Here is a 16,661-nt window from a genome sequence, read left to right as displayed (position 1 = left end):
ACTTCGAAGAATTAGTAAAACTTAAAACTCCAAGACAAGCAGTGTTAAACAAAATTAGGTATTGTTAAAACATTTTTAGGCTACAGGTTTACAGAAAACTTTTACTGAACCAACTGGTGACAATTCACACATACATACCTAGAGAGATGCTCAAGACTAAGAATTAGCAACTGCTCTAAAACCCCGCAACTAAATAAAGAAATTGTTAGAATAATCACCTTGTTGTGACTTACCTAATATACCACCATCATTTCCTTCTCCAAAATTGTCATCCTTATATTGGTCTTCATATTCTAAATGGTTAATTTTCTCATTCAGATTGCTGGTGCTCTGTTCAGGCTCTAATAGGAGGTTAGAAGCACCAGTGCTCACTAACATGTCATCATCCTCGAAAGCGCTACCTTCTCTCATTATTTCACGATCATCCATTCCAAAGTCACCTAAACACATTTTAGTTGGTCATTAGTTGAGAAAAGTTAGAAACATCACCGAATCAAAAGAAAATGGCTAATGATTTATTTTAATTATAATGTCACATTTGCTTACTGAAGTCTTATTTATCTTTGAATATTAAAACATCTAGTTTAAACTTTAAATCTTTAGCATCTATTGTATTTCATAAGCTGATTCTGGGGCATAATGAGAAAATTCAAATATAAGATCCAAATTTAGGTTACCCTAAATATATTGAGTAACGTAATTTTAACATTATAGCTAATGGCTAATGATTTGTTTCTCTATTACCAAAATCATTTTCTTGTAGAATACTGATGTTTCCAACTTCTTCTCTCATGGTTATCTCTTCCACTCTACTCTGGTTCAGGCTGAACTGCTGGGCCACATCGATGTCACTTTAAAAGAATTTCAAATACACTGTAGTCTCAAGTCTCATTGTAATGTATTTGTAAGAGAAAACACATCTCAATTCTTTATATAAGCAAGAAAAAAAACCATACATACAACCTATGGAACCTAAATATTTAATATTAAATAAATACAATCCAAGAATCTAAATGATGTGGAAGTTAATTTAATTTGTATTTAAATTTTAAACCTGTTAATGACCAGCGAGCAAAATATAATATGCTGAAATCACTCCATAAGGCAACATGGTATACAGAGCAAAAACTGAGCGATGCGTGGGCTAGACAGGCCTGGGTTTTCATCAGAGCCCTGCAGCGTACAGGCTGTGTGAACACTGAAGTTAACTGGCTTTTCTGAGTCTTTGTTTAGTACAAATGTGGAATACCATCGACCAAATTCAGAATGTAAATACTTCCAAACAAATCACCAGGTTTGTTCAGCAAATAAATGGCAAGGACAAACATACAAAAAACATGTAGCTCTGTTACAGGTTCTTAAGAGAGACTTATGATACGTATCAACCAAATGCAGTCTGGAGACTCTGTACAGACCGTAGCTGAAACAAAGCATGGCGGGGGGAGCCTATGTGTCACCTGGGGACATTTGACTGCTGATTGTGTATTATATTAAGGAATTACTGTAATTTTTTAAAAACTGTGATATTATTATGGCTTTGTTTTAAAAATTCCTTGCCTCTAAAGAGATACATTCTGAGGTATTTACAGATGAAATAAAATATTTGTTATTTGCTTTAAAATAATCCATTGTTAGAAGGTCAGTTGGGGAAATACAGCTGAAACCTTGAGCAACGTGGGATTTAGGGGCACCTACCCACCCCTCCCCCTGAAGTCAAAAATCCACATATAACTTTACAGTCAGCCCTCTGTGGTTCTGCATCCACTAACTCAACCAACCTAGGATTGCATAGTACTGTAGAATGTATTTAGTGAAAAAAAATCTGCACGTTAGTAGACCCTCCCAGGTGAAACCTGTGTTAAGGGTCAACTGTACACATGAAATAAAACTGGCAATACATTGATAATGAAAGAAGCTGGATGATCAGCACCTGGGGTTCATAATATTTACTAATCTCTCTACTGTTTAGCTATGTTAAAAAATGCCACCATAAGAATTTTTTTAAAATAAAGCAAGTATAAAGAAAGGGAGGAAAAAGTAAAGCAGCCAAATAGTGCCTAGCACTAATTAACACAATAAATTCAAAATAAATCATAAACTTACTCCTATAATTAAAAGTCAAAGATCATTTTTTAAAAAAGCAGACAAATTTGTCAAAAAATAAATGGGGATTGGTGTAGAGGGTTTCTCGGATAACTAACCGTGCTACTCAATCGCTTGGAAAGTGACAGTGACATTCCCTGTCATGGTAATAACAGCTGAATTCTGAAGACTTGAGAAGAGGGAAACAACATACCACAGTATTCTGCTGTAATGGCCATCTCTGTACAACTTTCTCTTCTTAAATGTTGTGTGACAATGACCCTGTCTTGCTCTTTATAGAAAGTTATCTCATATGTTTATTAATAAAAGAACAAAAATTGTGGCTGAGTATAGCTTGGCCAAGATGATAAACTGGTAGATGACTTTAGTATATACCTCTGAAAAAAATCATGAAGCAACAGTTCAAGTTTACTGATATCATTATGTAAAGCAAACAGCTAGACTGCTGTTCAGTTTACACAATTGCCTAAGCAAATCAGAATTCTCTTAGCTGTTTTAAAGCTGGCATCTTCTACATGACCTTATAGAAGAAACACTTCTAGGTTATATGTTTCATATTTATATACTACCCTAAATGAAAGCACATGCATTCTAGCTACATGTTAACGCAATGTCAAAAACATCCCAAGAAAACTATGCATTTGTAAGCCAATAATGTTTTTTGTACGCCAAGTCAATAATTAAAAAAAAAAAAAAAAAAAAGAAGAAGAAGAAAAAGAGACAGAGAGAGAGAGACATACTCTAAGTCAGGCAGTGGCTGATCAAAATCATGAAATTCTTCAGGTAAAGTAATAGCATTGTAAGCAGCTTCTCGATTTTCCTCAGGCAGGTCAACAACACCTGGAAAAGAAACGGTAAGCTTGAAGACCTGGCTACACCAAAGATTATCAAGGGATCAAGGAAGGTAAAAAGTCAGTATAGGGAGGGAGGGAGACACAAAAGGGAAGAGATATGGGGACATGTGTATGTGTATAACTAATTCACTTTGTTATAAAGCAGAAACTAACACACCATTGTAAAGCAACTATACTCCAATAAAGATGTTAAAAAAAAAAAAAGTCAGTATAATTTCCTAAGGTTATATTCCAGAAGGGTTGATAATATTTGCAAAGTATCACTGAAGCTCAAGTACTTTTGTTTTTTTAATAATCATTAGCCACACTACTTGTGTTACAAGAGGTCAAAGCACTAATTATGCATTAAACTGAGAAGTCTTTAAAAGGACGTATCAACAAATAAATAAATATTAATAACAGTTTTCTAAATAAGCATGAAATTTATGAGGAAAAGGAATGACTGCAAAAGAATACCTCAAATGTTAAGAGGAACTGGTTATTTTAGGAAAGTGGGATTAAATTATTTTAATTTTCTTTACATTTTCCCCTATATTTTTCAAGTGGTCTATAATAAAAATGCATTGCTTTAAAAGATAAAAAGAAACAAAACATGTTATTTAAGCAAAATACACTTAGTAGCCACATAAGAGAAATCATCGGCCTCTGCCTAAAGTGTCATGGCCCCCACCTAAATATTTTACTTTTAACCAAATCTTAGATCTCAAAGATTTCACTATTTATATATTAAAATAAATGGAAGCATAAGAATATAACAACAGTAGAAATTACGGTATAAGGCATCTCTCCTACACATTGAGATTATTTTAATCAGAATAAAATTTTGTCAATGCTTTAAAAAATTATACAATAGTAATTATCTATGCAGATGGAAATTTGGTTGCTAGAGTCCAATTTCAGAATCAACTATTACCTAAAACAAAACAACAACGAAGAACTATAGAAAACATTTAATAAAGTCTCAACAACTTAAGCTAAAAGTGAATTTGATTTTAAGACTACACTAAAATTATTCGGGAAAAAATTAAAATTCTAAGATTTTCTTTCCTGAGCTTTATTTTTAAAAATCATAGAACAATTAGTTTTCCACACTTCAACCTCTGATGATTGCTGGAAAAGGGGTTAAAAAAAAAAAGGCAGCTCCAAAGGAATAACGAAAAAGGTGTAACTGTCATAATTCCATACGTAGAACAAAAATAAAATCGGTTTTTTCCCTTGAAACACTGCCTCTCTAAGTTCTGCCCCGTTTTTAAAGGGTTCCCTGTACTGCAATTAAAACAAAACAAACTACGCTCATCTAGCATATTTGCTTAGCAGTTTTTAAACTAAACACGATTAACTCCAAAGTTAAAAACAAAACAAAGAAGTCAACAATACCTGGCCGAAAAGCCATCTTTATCTTAATGAACGCTTCATTGCAATCTGCCAGGAGATATTTGGCTTTTCTGTGATAGATTCGAACTACTCCCAGTAAGAGGTGTCCTGACGTTCGGAGTGCCATCTTCACCTGTGAATTAACATTACTCTATTTTATAAAGTTAATTTTCCGGATTTAGAGACTACTTCAAAGCTTGTTATGTTGTGCAATTCATATCTCTCCATACTTTTAACCATTTATTTGAAGTTACCGCACAATCATGTATATTTTATTTCTCACTGCCTTTACCTGTAAATTTCCTGAGTATACCTGAAGAACAGACTGGCAGAAATTCATGAATTAATATAGATGTGAAGGTAGCTATGAAGCAAGTATTAAGGCAATCCATGAATTGTTGTCATTAGCACATTAAGAAGTATGTGGCACTTCTGGTTGCCAATCTAGTCATTGCTCCTTGCTGGCTAACTGAACTCTGATTTTATTTGGGAAGTGCATGTCCCCAGTCTTGAAGGATGACTGTCTCATTCTCCTCTGCTGGCGCTTGTTTTTGAGTGGGCATGTAACCCAGTTCAGCCAACGAGAAGTGTCAAGTAGGTCAGAGAATTTCTGAGAAAGATTTTCCCAATTAAAACAAAACACAACACAACGAACACCCCTCTCTTCCTTCTCCCCTTCCTGCACTGTGAGTAGGTGGAGCTTGGAGCTGCCTGCAGTCCTCCCGTAACTGCGAGGCGGCCGTATGCATGAGGACCAGAAGCCAATAAACGAAGAAAGGTGAGTCCTTTGCTGAACCAATCCTAGATCTTCCTATTTCTAAACTTCTAGTTAAATAAGACTGTTAATTTCCTCATTGTTTAAGCCACTTTTCACTGAGTTTTTATTACCTGACTGGAAAGCATACTAACTGATAAAGGATAATGGCATCCATCTTCCTTCACAAGAAAATACATTCCTCAGCCTGTATTTTAACAAGGTAGATCTTGATCAGTGCTTACGGGGGATCCAGTATGTGGGATGAGACAGAATAGTTGTGAAAAGAATGAGAGAAGTAAATACACAATCTAAATAGAATGATTCAAAATTCCTCTGGTTATAATAAGAATTTTTTTTTTTTAAAGAACAAGAAAACATGAGCTCAACTTTACCAGATTGTTTTCCAGATCACACCATAAAAACATCAAATTTTTAAGTAGCAAAGAAAGCTGTTAAATATTTGCTTAAAGTTTAAATTATGCTTAGTACACTATGTTACTTATAACTTACAAATACAATGTGTTGTTTTATTTAATATGGGTACTCTCTATAGCAGTCTAGAATCCTATTTACAATAACTCTCAGGCTCTATATTTATGGTCACATCTCATAACAGCATAAATTATGAAGTTTAGTGTTATAAATTCTTAAGTATCTAAAACTGTAATAAATTTATAACTAAATCTAGGACTTATCTGATGATAAATCCCTGATATGAAAAATAATACCCAATTAAAATACTGCTCCTAATGGAAAATGAGAATCTCCCTTTATGGTGTAGTCTCAGGAAATTTAAAATTACTACTGACTGCACCTTCACCTAAGAAAAAAGGAGGGAAAAAAACCCCAATCTTGGCATGCCATTATCTTGTCCAGAATTAGCAACTTTTAAAAGGTGGTGTTTAAACAAAAACATGGAGATACAGAGAAGAGAGTAGTGGTTACCTTAGGAGAAGGGGACGGGGGAAAAGGCAAAATGGCTAAAGGGGATCAACTGTATGGTAATGTGTGGGAACTAAATTTTTGGTGGTGAGCACACTGTGGGGTATACAGAAGTAGAAACATAAAACCTATATAATGTTATAAATGAACGTTACCTCAAAGTAAATTCCTTAAAAATGCAGATAATAAAGTAGTCACCTCATTAAAAAAAAAAGGTGGTGTTTGGGCAAAGTCTTTCTTTCTGGATTAGTTTGGTTCAGAGTTTAGTCCAGGAACAGGTAAAATGAGGTGTGGCATTTTTGCTGTTGAGCTAGCTCATGTGAAGAGTGTAGGTATAATCAAGAACACAGGCTATACGTCCAAGGAAAACTCTGCAGGGATTAAGAGGGGCTGTTCCAACTAGAGACGGAGGGGAAGCGGGGAGAGATAACGTATGCAGCTGCAAGGAGCAATTTGTCTGACACTTGTTCTAAACGACTAAACCAACATTTCACCACAAGAACTGCACAACAAGAGCAGACATTAGAAATTTTCAGGTCACTTCACCCTGTGGAGATATCTATTGTGATATAGTCTATCACAATAAAACAAAATCAACCAATCAAAGAAAAACACACTTAGAAATGGTTTTTAAAGTTGCAGTGTCCCTAATGGGGTACAAAGTACTCTGCACATATTATGAAAAAGTTTGTTATCCTTTTAAGCCAAATCACCCTCAATACTTGCTTATGAATGTTAAAGATTAGCCACACATATCAATTTCAAGAAAAGAGTTCAATTTCTCCTTTCTCCATTCACCTAACTCAGTAAGCATACCTATAAAAAGAAAATATCATCTTCTCAAACAATTCGACCAGCAGTGCACACTGGTACAATTTCCCCACAGAGCGAATTGTTAATGCACATCAGAAATCTTAAAGTAAGTATACCACCTGCTCCAATAATTATATTCCTAAACATCAACATTAAGGAAAGACACAGAACAAAAGATTTGACAAGTAACAGTTACTAAATGGCTGTTTTTTAAAAAGAGGAAAATAAAAACTTGTAATCCTACCACCTAGAGAAACCTTTAGTAATATTTTAATATGCCTTCTAGGCTTTTATATATAAACACAATTTTTCTTTTTGTGTGCATGTGTACACAAAAAACTGTATTATATTGTTTTGTAATGAGCCTGCATCCAGGAAAAGCTCTGTTCATAGCATTATCATAATTTTTAATGGTTGCATTATACAGACTAGAGGAATTAAATTCAAATTTGGAAAAAATATGGATTATTTCCCTCCCTCCCAAAAGAAGCTGGTAAAATAAATCATACACAATCAAAATGATAAATTTCAGGTCCATAATCCTTTATTGAAGTCCTAGGGGCCAAATGTGTTTTGGAATTCAGAGCTTTTTGAATATTATAAAGGTAATGCAGTGCACATGCCGTTTATTAAAACATTCCCAGGAGTGTCTGCAGCAGCTCCCCATAACCATACACATTAGTATTTCTACAGTGAATTTATGAAAACACAAATGACCTCACTTCAATTTTGGTCAAGTGTGTTTCTGGGTTTTTTTGTGTATTTAAGTTCTGTGGATAAGAAACTATGACAATGTACAATGCAACCATTAAAAATGATGGCAGAGTTATGAACAGAGCTTTTCCTGAATGCAGTCCTGTTACAAAACTTACAATGCAGTTTTTTTTATACGTGCATAAAAAAGGAGAAAAATTACGTGTATAACACATGCACCCATAAAAGTCTAGAAGACATACCAAAATACTAAAGGTTTCTCTAGGTGGTAGAACTACAGGTCACTTATTTTCCCCTGTTTGTAAAGTTTTCTAATTAGTATTGTCTTAGAAATAATGTAATAGAAACATCTTTAACACCAATAAATTCTACACTATAACTCTAAAACCAGCTGAATTTCCATATACAGATAGAAACTTTATAATTTACTCTAATTCCAAATACAAACTTCCACTTCTCTCCTGTAAGACATTTATTTTCCCAGATAACTTTTCTGAACAAGTCTCCGCTACATCCCAGCTTTATTCCTGGGATCCCCTTGCTCTTTCAGCAATAAAGAACTACTCTTATTTAACACACTATACCAGCATTGTCCAAACTGTTAATTCTAAGAGTAGCTCCCAATGCTGATCCAGAGAGCTGCAATCTGGAATGCTTTCAAAATAGGAAAATTGGTACATGTATGTGTGTATGCATATGCATAAATACAAAGCCCAGGAAAGGACCTTTAAAACACAGATGTGATATGTATATATATATGTGTGTGTGTGTATAAAAATTATATTCAAGGACTATACCTTTATTTTGAGATTAGCCCTTCATACATTTTTAAAGTCAACCTGTCTGTTCCTCAATGAAATGCTCATGATGTTAGCAGCTATAATTGTGTCTGTTTGTTTGAATGGTCTTTCCTTGGCAACACAAAAAGCACATATTAAGTCATTCAATTTGTGAAATCCAAGGGTGGAAACCACTGCTTCAGAAGTTTCAGAGGATATCAATAAAACCTCCTCTAGAAACAGAGTAGTAAGCAAGGCAGATAAGGTAAGGACATTCATGAGGCTGCCATTCTAGGGGAACACAGTAATTAAATATTTAGGGAAAGTGCATGGCCAAGTACAAAAGTTCTACGATGGGAAAAAGTTCTGGAAACGGCAAGTAGGCCTGTGAAGCTGAGGTGGAGCAAGTGTCCTGGGTCCTATTTGCTACGTGGATAAAGTATCAATAGTCAGATCTGGCCCCTGCAACATCTTCTAATTAATGGGTCCTTATTTTGAAAAGTCTGTAAATTCCTCAATCAGGAACACCTATACACATATTTAATATAAAAACATCTAGAAAGTTAAATATAAAATATTTGGGTACTGCCCAGCCATGCTTATCTGCCATTAAAAGAGGCAAATGAAGTTATCTGTGTACTCAACAGAATTTTTAAAGAGAAGAGAGTATCAAATTGAAACTCTGGCTAATCTATGGATTTTCTTTACCTCCAATATACATAGGCGCCTACCTAAGAAGCTGTTTTTATAGAATTCTATTTCACACATCAATGAACAATCAACAAAGTGAATAAAAATATCAACATCAAACATACCTTCGGTGAGATGATACTCTCCACACTGCTCTCTAAATTACACTCAAACACATGGGCTTTGGTTAGCTTCTTATCCCAGTGGGCCGCTAGCCAAATTTTGGCCAGAGGCCCTCTTTTACTGAGGACAAAATGTGCGTAGAACATTGTTCTGGTTGACTATGAAACAGGAGGAAACCTGAAGGGGACAAAAAATTAATGCAAACACCATATGAGAACTGAATTATTTATCAAGACATACAAGAAACCTGAAAATAAAAGTCCCCTATTCTTCTAAATATGAAAACTATGAAAGGCTTGAGTGAAGTATAGTATGCATATAAAAAATAATCTATTGTTTAATTTTGAGAGGGTAAGAAAAGATCCCCCCAAACACTAAGCTGAAAGGAAAGGGGACAAGTCAAGTCACTTCCATGCCCTATTGTCATCTTAAAATAAAAGTGCTAGTTTGTTTTTTTTCCTTTAAGTAAAAACTGTCTTCAGAAAACTCTTATTCTTTTTGAAGTTCCATCAAGTGTTAATTCCATTCCTATCCTGATTACTAACTGTAAAAATAAGTCTGCTTCTGGCCAAAAGCCAGAAAATATATTCTTCATGACAAGAAAAGAATGTCCAAGAAGAAAAACACTCAGGCACAGATATTAATCAATGAGGAAATTTCCATGTTTAGAACCCCATTAAAAACTGAGATTCTTAGCTAAATACATTATATAATAATTGCTACCTCATGACAAGCATTTCATATTTCACCAAGCAGATAAGTAAGTGGGTGGGCCCCATTTTACAGGTAAGTAGTTTAGAAAAGTTGAGCCTTAAAAAGATGAAGCATTGTATAGTTTTCTCAACTCAGGAATCTGAAAAGCACTTGATTACTAAATTCAGGACAATGATACAGTATACAATTTATCTCGTGACTAAAATAGTCTTAGTAGAAACACAAGTATGTTATTCTTTTATTTTCCTTTTAGTAAGCTAATGTATTAATACCTAAGAAAAAAAAAGGCAGCCTGAAAAACTCCAGCTTGGAGAGCATGTGAACGGTGTAAAAAGATAATTTCCCTTATATCATGTATTTTCCCTTTTCCACAGAAAATTTTAGAAAATCTATTTTGCCAAGTGAACTTTTTCTAAAATGTCTGTAACACTTAAAAAAGGTAAGTCATGCTTTTACAGAAAGAAACTCAAGCACACCCAAAACACATGAAAACTAATTAAAATTTAAAAACTTTTAAAACTTATGTCACACCTATCCCTTGCTCCCTACCATTCCTAAGTCCTGGCAACCACCACTCTGTTCTTTACTCAGATTTTATCATTTTGAGAATGTTATATAAATGGAATCATACAGTATGTGACTTTTTGGAATAGCTTCTTGGACTCAGCATCATGCTACAAATTCATCCAGGTGTTTGTTGCATGTCTTAACAGTATGTTCCCTTTCATTGCTGAGTAGCATTCCATGGGGGCGGTTATAGTACCACAATTTGCTTAGCCAGTTACCTACTGAAGGACATTTGGTTGTTTCCAGTTTTTGGCTATTTCAAATAAAGCTGCTATAAATATTAGTGTATACAGACTTTTGGTGAATGTTAATTTTTCATTTTTCCAAGACAAATGTTCTGCAGTGTTACTGGACAGCATGATAAGTGTTCCTTTAGCTTTTAAAGAAACTTTAACACTGCTCCTATCAAAACTCTAATGAGGTTTTTTAATACCTACTGACAAGATTTTTCTAAAACTCATAAGGGAAGGCAAAAGACCTAGAATAGCTAAAAGTATTTTGAAAAAGAAAAATAAAGTGGGAAGAATCAGTCTACCCAATTTTAAGACTTATTATATAGCTAGAACAGTCAATACTGTGCGAAGAAAAAGACACACAGATCAATCACAGATCAATGGAACAGAGTAGAGAACCCAGAAATAGATCCACACAATTAAGTCCAACTGATTTTTCACAAAGATGCAGAAGCAATTCAAAGGAGGAAGGTAGTCTTTTAGTCTTTGACAAATGGCGCTTGAGCAATCAGACATCACCCATAGGCAAAAAAAAAAAAAAAAGACCTCAACCCAAACCTCACACATTATATAAAAATTAAGTCAAAATAAATCAGACTTAAATGTAAAACTATAAAATTTTAAGGAAAAAACCACAAGGGAACACCTTTGATACCTAAAGCTTGGTAAGAATTTTTAGACATTGTACCAAAAACATGTCCTATAAAGGAAAAGAACCTAATATGAAGGAACCCATTGAGGATGCAAAGACAAGATAGAAGATGGGAAAAAATATTTGCAAACCACATATCTGAAAAGGACCTGGATCCAGAATATACAAAGAACTCTCAAAACTAAAGAGTTAAAAAAAAAAAATCCAACTAGAAATGGGCAAAAAAAAAGGACATTTCAAGGAAGAGAATATACCGATGGCAAATTAAAAACAAGAAAGATGCTCAGCACCACTAGTCATTAGAAAAATGCAAATTAAGACCCAATAAGATATCACTGCACACCTCTTATAGGAGCTAAAATAAAAAATAACGGCAACAGGAAGCAAATGCTGGTGGGGATACAGAGACGCTGCATTTCTCATACACGGCTATTGGGAATGCAAAATTTCTTTTGAATTAGCTTAAGAAAAAAGATCCAGAGTAAGTTAACTCGAATTTTCATGTTTTTACAAAGAGACTGTAAATTTTAAACAAGAAGTTTGCTTATTGTACTTTCAATTAAAAACTATGCTCATTCTTTCCAATAAGGTACAGAAAATACATACATATTAGTTAATGTATCCCAAGCAAGAGATTTTATGCCTGTCAAAAATGTTTGGGAGGGTGGTGGTGCAAGAGTAATTCAGTCAGGTCTGCCTCATCTCCAGTTTCCATCACTTAATGGAATTTTCAATCTCTGAACCAGATGCTTCCAGGGGATCATTCATTCACACTAGGAAAATTTTCTCTAAAGACAAAAATAAAATAGGCTTCATCAACTGCCTAATGATGTGAACTTTTTCTCTCAAATGTGGAGTTAAGAAAAGAACTAAGGAATACTAAACTAGGAAGAATTCAGATCAAATGCTCTAAGGTAAAAGCATTAAACAACACCACCTCAAGTGCACCTTCTATTCCACTTAGCAGATCAAAATTTGCTTCCCATAATCAAAGAGAGCCTCCTATGTTGCAGTGCTTCTACTTCAAGCCTTAAAGTTTGTTAGCATAAAAATTAAGCTGCCTCTACAGCATTATAAATACAATCTACAGGATTTTGTAGAAATCCAATATAGCTGTGTGTTCTCAGAAATACAATCACTGTCATACACAACAAGCTCCAAGTATCACTATAGAAGATAGTCATGTTCCAAATAAGTAAAAAAACTCTTACTATTTAGCTCCTAGAATACTCCCTGCTGCGTGTCAACTACTAAATAAGTGCTTAATGAATAAGGAAATGAAATACACCAAGTTATCTCATAATTGATACATGTAAAAAATTCTGGAAATTTTAGAAATTGAAACTGGCACGTCTCAACAGGTGTCAGCAGTTCATGGCCAGCACTTCAGCTGCTAGTCAAGAGTACCATGCCTAAAATATCCCAGCTATGCCCAGGCAGAGATTCCTAAACAGATGCTTTCTTGGCATTGGATGGGGAGTAACTAAAGCAGAGTGGTGCTAAAATTAATCTGGGAACCCATTAGCAAGAGGAAATCACCTTAATAACTAAAGGAAGCCTGATGTACAGCAGTGGATCAACTATTGGCTTATACCTAAATAAGAGTAAAGTGTAATCATTGTTGCCTTTTAAACCATTTTTTTTCCCTTAGTAATACCAAACCTTTAACCAATCTCAAAAGAAGATTGGTTGAAAGTTTTAAAGATTCTAAATTTTGCTAATCCTTTACAAAAGATCTTAGCAGAAAGCCTGCATTTGGTCAAAAAGCGTAGCTTACCAATTTCATGACTGCTCAATCAATTTTTTTCTAAAGCAGCAAACAACTTTTAAAAATTGATCCTAAAAAGTAATTTAAATCTGATGTGAAATGACAGACTGATAATTTAGAACATATTCAGGAACGCAAAAACGGCAATTTCTTTAAGATGTTTCTAAAAAAACGAAGTCAAATTACAGCTCATGTTTCTACAATGATGTTAACTCATTGTAATATTTCACTCATCTGTTAAAAAGCAGGGCAGGATACTGGTTGCATAAATTGGTATGACCTCTTTGAAGGGCAATGTGGCAACATCTCATACTCTCCAGCAAGAAACTGCACTTCCAGTAATAAACCAAAAGTATACTTGAGGATGTATAATAATAATTCAAAAAAACCCCCAAAACTTACTAAGCTCTAAGTATTTTATGTGTCCATCCTCTTCGTGACAGTCTTAAAAGATAAATACTGGCCCATTTTACAGACCAGGAAAAAGAGAAAAGGAGAGGATAAGGAATGTGGCAAAGGTCACCAGTATTTAATGCAAGTGGAACTTGAACTTCAGAGCCCACAAGTCTAAACACTATGTTGCCTTGCCAGCATGACTTTTAACAGCAAAGTACTAGAAATAACCTACCTAGCCCTTAATAAGTGACTTTTAGCAAATTAATACAATCATACAATAGAATTCCCATGCACTCTTAAACAATGATAAAAGAGAGCTCTCTCTATACATGTATACAAACATGCACTTGCATAAGCAAAAAATATCTATGGAGTGCAAATAAAACTGATGACACCGGTCACCTTTGGAACCTGGGTCCAGGGAGAAAGTGAGGACTGCCCTTGTGTACTGTTGGACTTTTTTTTTTTTTTTTTAACTTATGGCATACACGAACGTCATCTATTCAAAGTAAAAACAATTATTTTGGGAGTGCTTTGCCAGTAACTAGCATGTTAAGCTGCTTAATCTGTGTAGTTCACTTTTCCTAACTATTAAAAACTGGAAGGTGGAAATTCAGTGATTACTAACCTTAGAAAACATCAACATGGAACTCAGATAAGAATGGAACCATCTCTTTGGGGGTGCTAGGGGAGTGTCTCAGGGACAGGAGGTATTTCCACCCCTGCACCCTAGAGCTCCCCTCCCCCTTTTGATACTAATGTTCTTTGAAGGAGAGTTTTACAATCAGACAGTCCTAGGTTCAAACTCAGCTCCCTCCACAGTTGTTTTGTAAGGGTTAAAAGTGAATTAACATCTGAGTCTTAGCCTTCTCATCTATAAAATGGGGATGTTTCCCGAACAGTATTATGAAAATTAAACAGAACATCATATCATACCCAACACAATGCCACTACAGACACAAATAGTTACTTTGGAAAAAAAATCTCCCACAGAGCACATACCAGCTATCGTGACCATGCCTAACAATTCTGACATCACAACATTTAAACAAAAACCACAAAATCTTCATTTCTGATATTAGAAATTTCCCTTCTGTACCAAACTATAAAAGATAAAACTCTCAGAATCTTTATGTTCCAATAAATAGGACCTCACCAGGAAAGACATTCTCATCCTTAAGAAAAGTTAATCCTAGATTGTACTAATGTGTTGCCTCTATAAACACAAGAAAGGTAAAAGCTATGCTCTATCAATGTAATTCTGACTTGTATATAAAAAGGCACTATGTCCACTGAGTTATGCACTGCTGTCACCTCATCTACAAACTGGTAATAATTTAATCACTGGGTATGACATACGTCCTCATCAATGCCTTTTTAAAAGTAATTGATTAGTAGCTCCCAACATGAAACAAAGAAATTTAATGACTCTACAACTTAGGAAAGCTTCTCCAGCCTGTCTTCAACATTCTCCACAACCACACAGCTCCCTAGCATTTACATTCGTTGGAAGAAAACGGCAATTTGTTTCTGGAATTCAATGATCATTCTAAACAATATACGGAGAGCAGATGTTAACTTTCGCTTGCAAAGGGAAGCCGATAACAGTAGCCTTTACCAGAAACCCTTAAAAACTCAAGCGCGTTTTCGAACACTGAAAGCCTAACAAATCGTAAGGTGGCCAAACCCTCCAGCGTTTCCCTCTTTCAAATTTGAAGAAGGCCGCTAAGTCTGGCAGCAGCACAGCTAGACAGTGTCACCCCACACTATCACAGCAGATCATTCTCAAAGCCTTTCTCAGCGAGGAAAGAGACACCAGGCATTTGTCAGAAACGCCCCCCCCCCCGCCCAAATACAACACTCAATATCCTCAATCGCTAGGAAAGCCAGGGAGGAAAACCAATTATGCTAATTTCCTAAGAATCAGAGGCAACTTCCCTCGGTCGCGTTTTCTATGGGTCTGGCCAGTATTTGATATCCCCATCGTAACCATCTTCCTTTATTAAAAAAAAATAAAGGGGAAGGGGGAGCAACAGCGGTCCCTAGCCAGGGGCCCGCCCCGTCCTCCGGCCCCACCGTGGCCGCGATGGCAGGGCCCGCGTGTCTCCTACCCCCGCACCCACGCTCGGCGGACGGCCGCGGCCCCTCGGAGCTGGCGTCACGGGCGGCCAGCCCGCCGCCGCCGCCTCCCGCCCCGAATCCCGCGTCTTCCCAGACAGCCATTTTCACCCGAAGAGTAGGCGGCCCTGTGCCCAGAGCGCGCTCGTTCAAACCTCCTCCTCGCCCTCCGCGGCCCGGGGTTCCTTCTGCCTCCTCGGGGAGCCGCGTCTCCCCGAGAGACCGACCGAGTAACTGCTTCTTTGGTCTTGAAATAGACCTGAACCATTTGTTACCCAATAGACGATGATGCGGGCCCAGGCTGCGCGGGTCCCGGCCGAGGGCGGGCACCTGGGCAAGGGGCCTGGGCGGGCGGCGCTGCAGTTCGGGAGCTCGAGGGGTGGCAGCACTGCCCCGACCCGGGGCGCAGGCAGTGCCGACGTCTCCCTCGCCCTCCCGCGCCCCCCCCACCCCGGAGTCCCGCTCCCCGACGGCAAGACGGCGGGGAACGGGTGGGGGGAAGAGAGCCGGAGGAAAAGAAGGGGTCGGCCGACTATCTTACCTTGTTCTCCGCCGGGAGTTGGGCGGGCTGGGTGGCCTGGGGAGGGGAAAAGGGTCGGGGGAGGGGGCGGGGAAAGGGGGGAGCCCTTGTGAGGTGTAGCTTCGGAGCAGCTCCCGCCGCCGCCACGGCCGCCGCCTCCTTCCCGATTCACTCAAACAAACAAGATGGCTGCCGTTACGCCGCGGCTCTTCCTGCCGCCCAAATCCTCGGTTCAAATCGGCAGGATGTTTACGGTCAAAATGGTACCTGTGCGCCTGCGCAGCCAGCCTAAGCCCCAGAAGGAGCGACGCAGGCTCAGCGACCATTTCCTTCTCTTTGGCACCCGCCCTCTGGTTGAGCAGCCCCGAACTGAGCAAGCGCAAAGGTGATTCTCTTGCTAGAGGGTCTTCGAGCGTCGCGGAACTGGCAAGCGGCGCGCGCGCAGTGCTTGCCAAGGAAGCGCTGATTGGATGTAGCTTTATCCTTGGGCTTGTTTTAAAGGAAAAAAACCTGTCTTTGTGTAGTTTCGTGTGCCCCTTACATA

General features: G+C 37.2%; 1 protein-coding gene across 2 annotated transcripts in view; it reads right to left on the bottom strand.

The window, feature by feature from the left end:
- The window catches only part of RAD21 (RAD21 cohesin complex component), a 28,092-nt gene extending 11,759 nt beyond the window's left edge, over positions 1-16,333 (bottom strand). For both annotated transcript variants that reach the window (XM_082364326.1, XM_082364327.1), the window contains exons 1-6: positions 16,139-16,333; positions 9,152-9,326; positions 4,335-4,464; positions 2,844-2,943; positions 745-851; positions 234-440 (exon numbers count right to left, since the gene is read on the bottom strand). In XM_082364326.1, coding sequence (XP_082220452.1) covers positions 234-440; positions 745-851; positions 2,844-2,943; positions 4,335-4,464; positions 9,152-9,295 — 688 coding nt within the window. In that variant the 5' untranslated portion in view covers positions 9,296-9,326; positions 16,139-16,333. The remainder of the gene's footprint in view (positions 1-233; positions 441-744; positions 852-2,843; positions 2,944-4,334; positions 4,465-9,151; positions 9,327-16,138) is intronic.
- Positions 16,334-16,661: the final 328 nt, after the last annotated feature.

Source organism: Balaenoptera borealis (genome assembly GCF_965194805.1).
Source record: "Balaenoptera borealis genome assembly, chromosome: 17".
NCBI lineage: Eukaryota > Metazoa > Chordata > Mammalia > Artiodactyla > Balaenopteridae > Balaenoptera > Balaenoptera borealis.
This window is presented reverse-complemented; position numbering and strand designations above follow the sequence as displayed.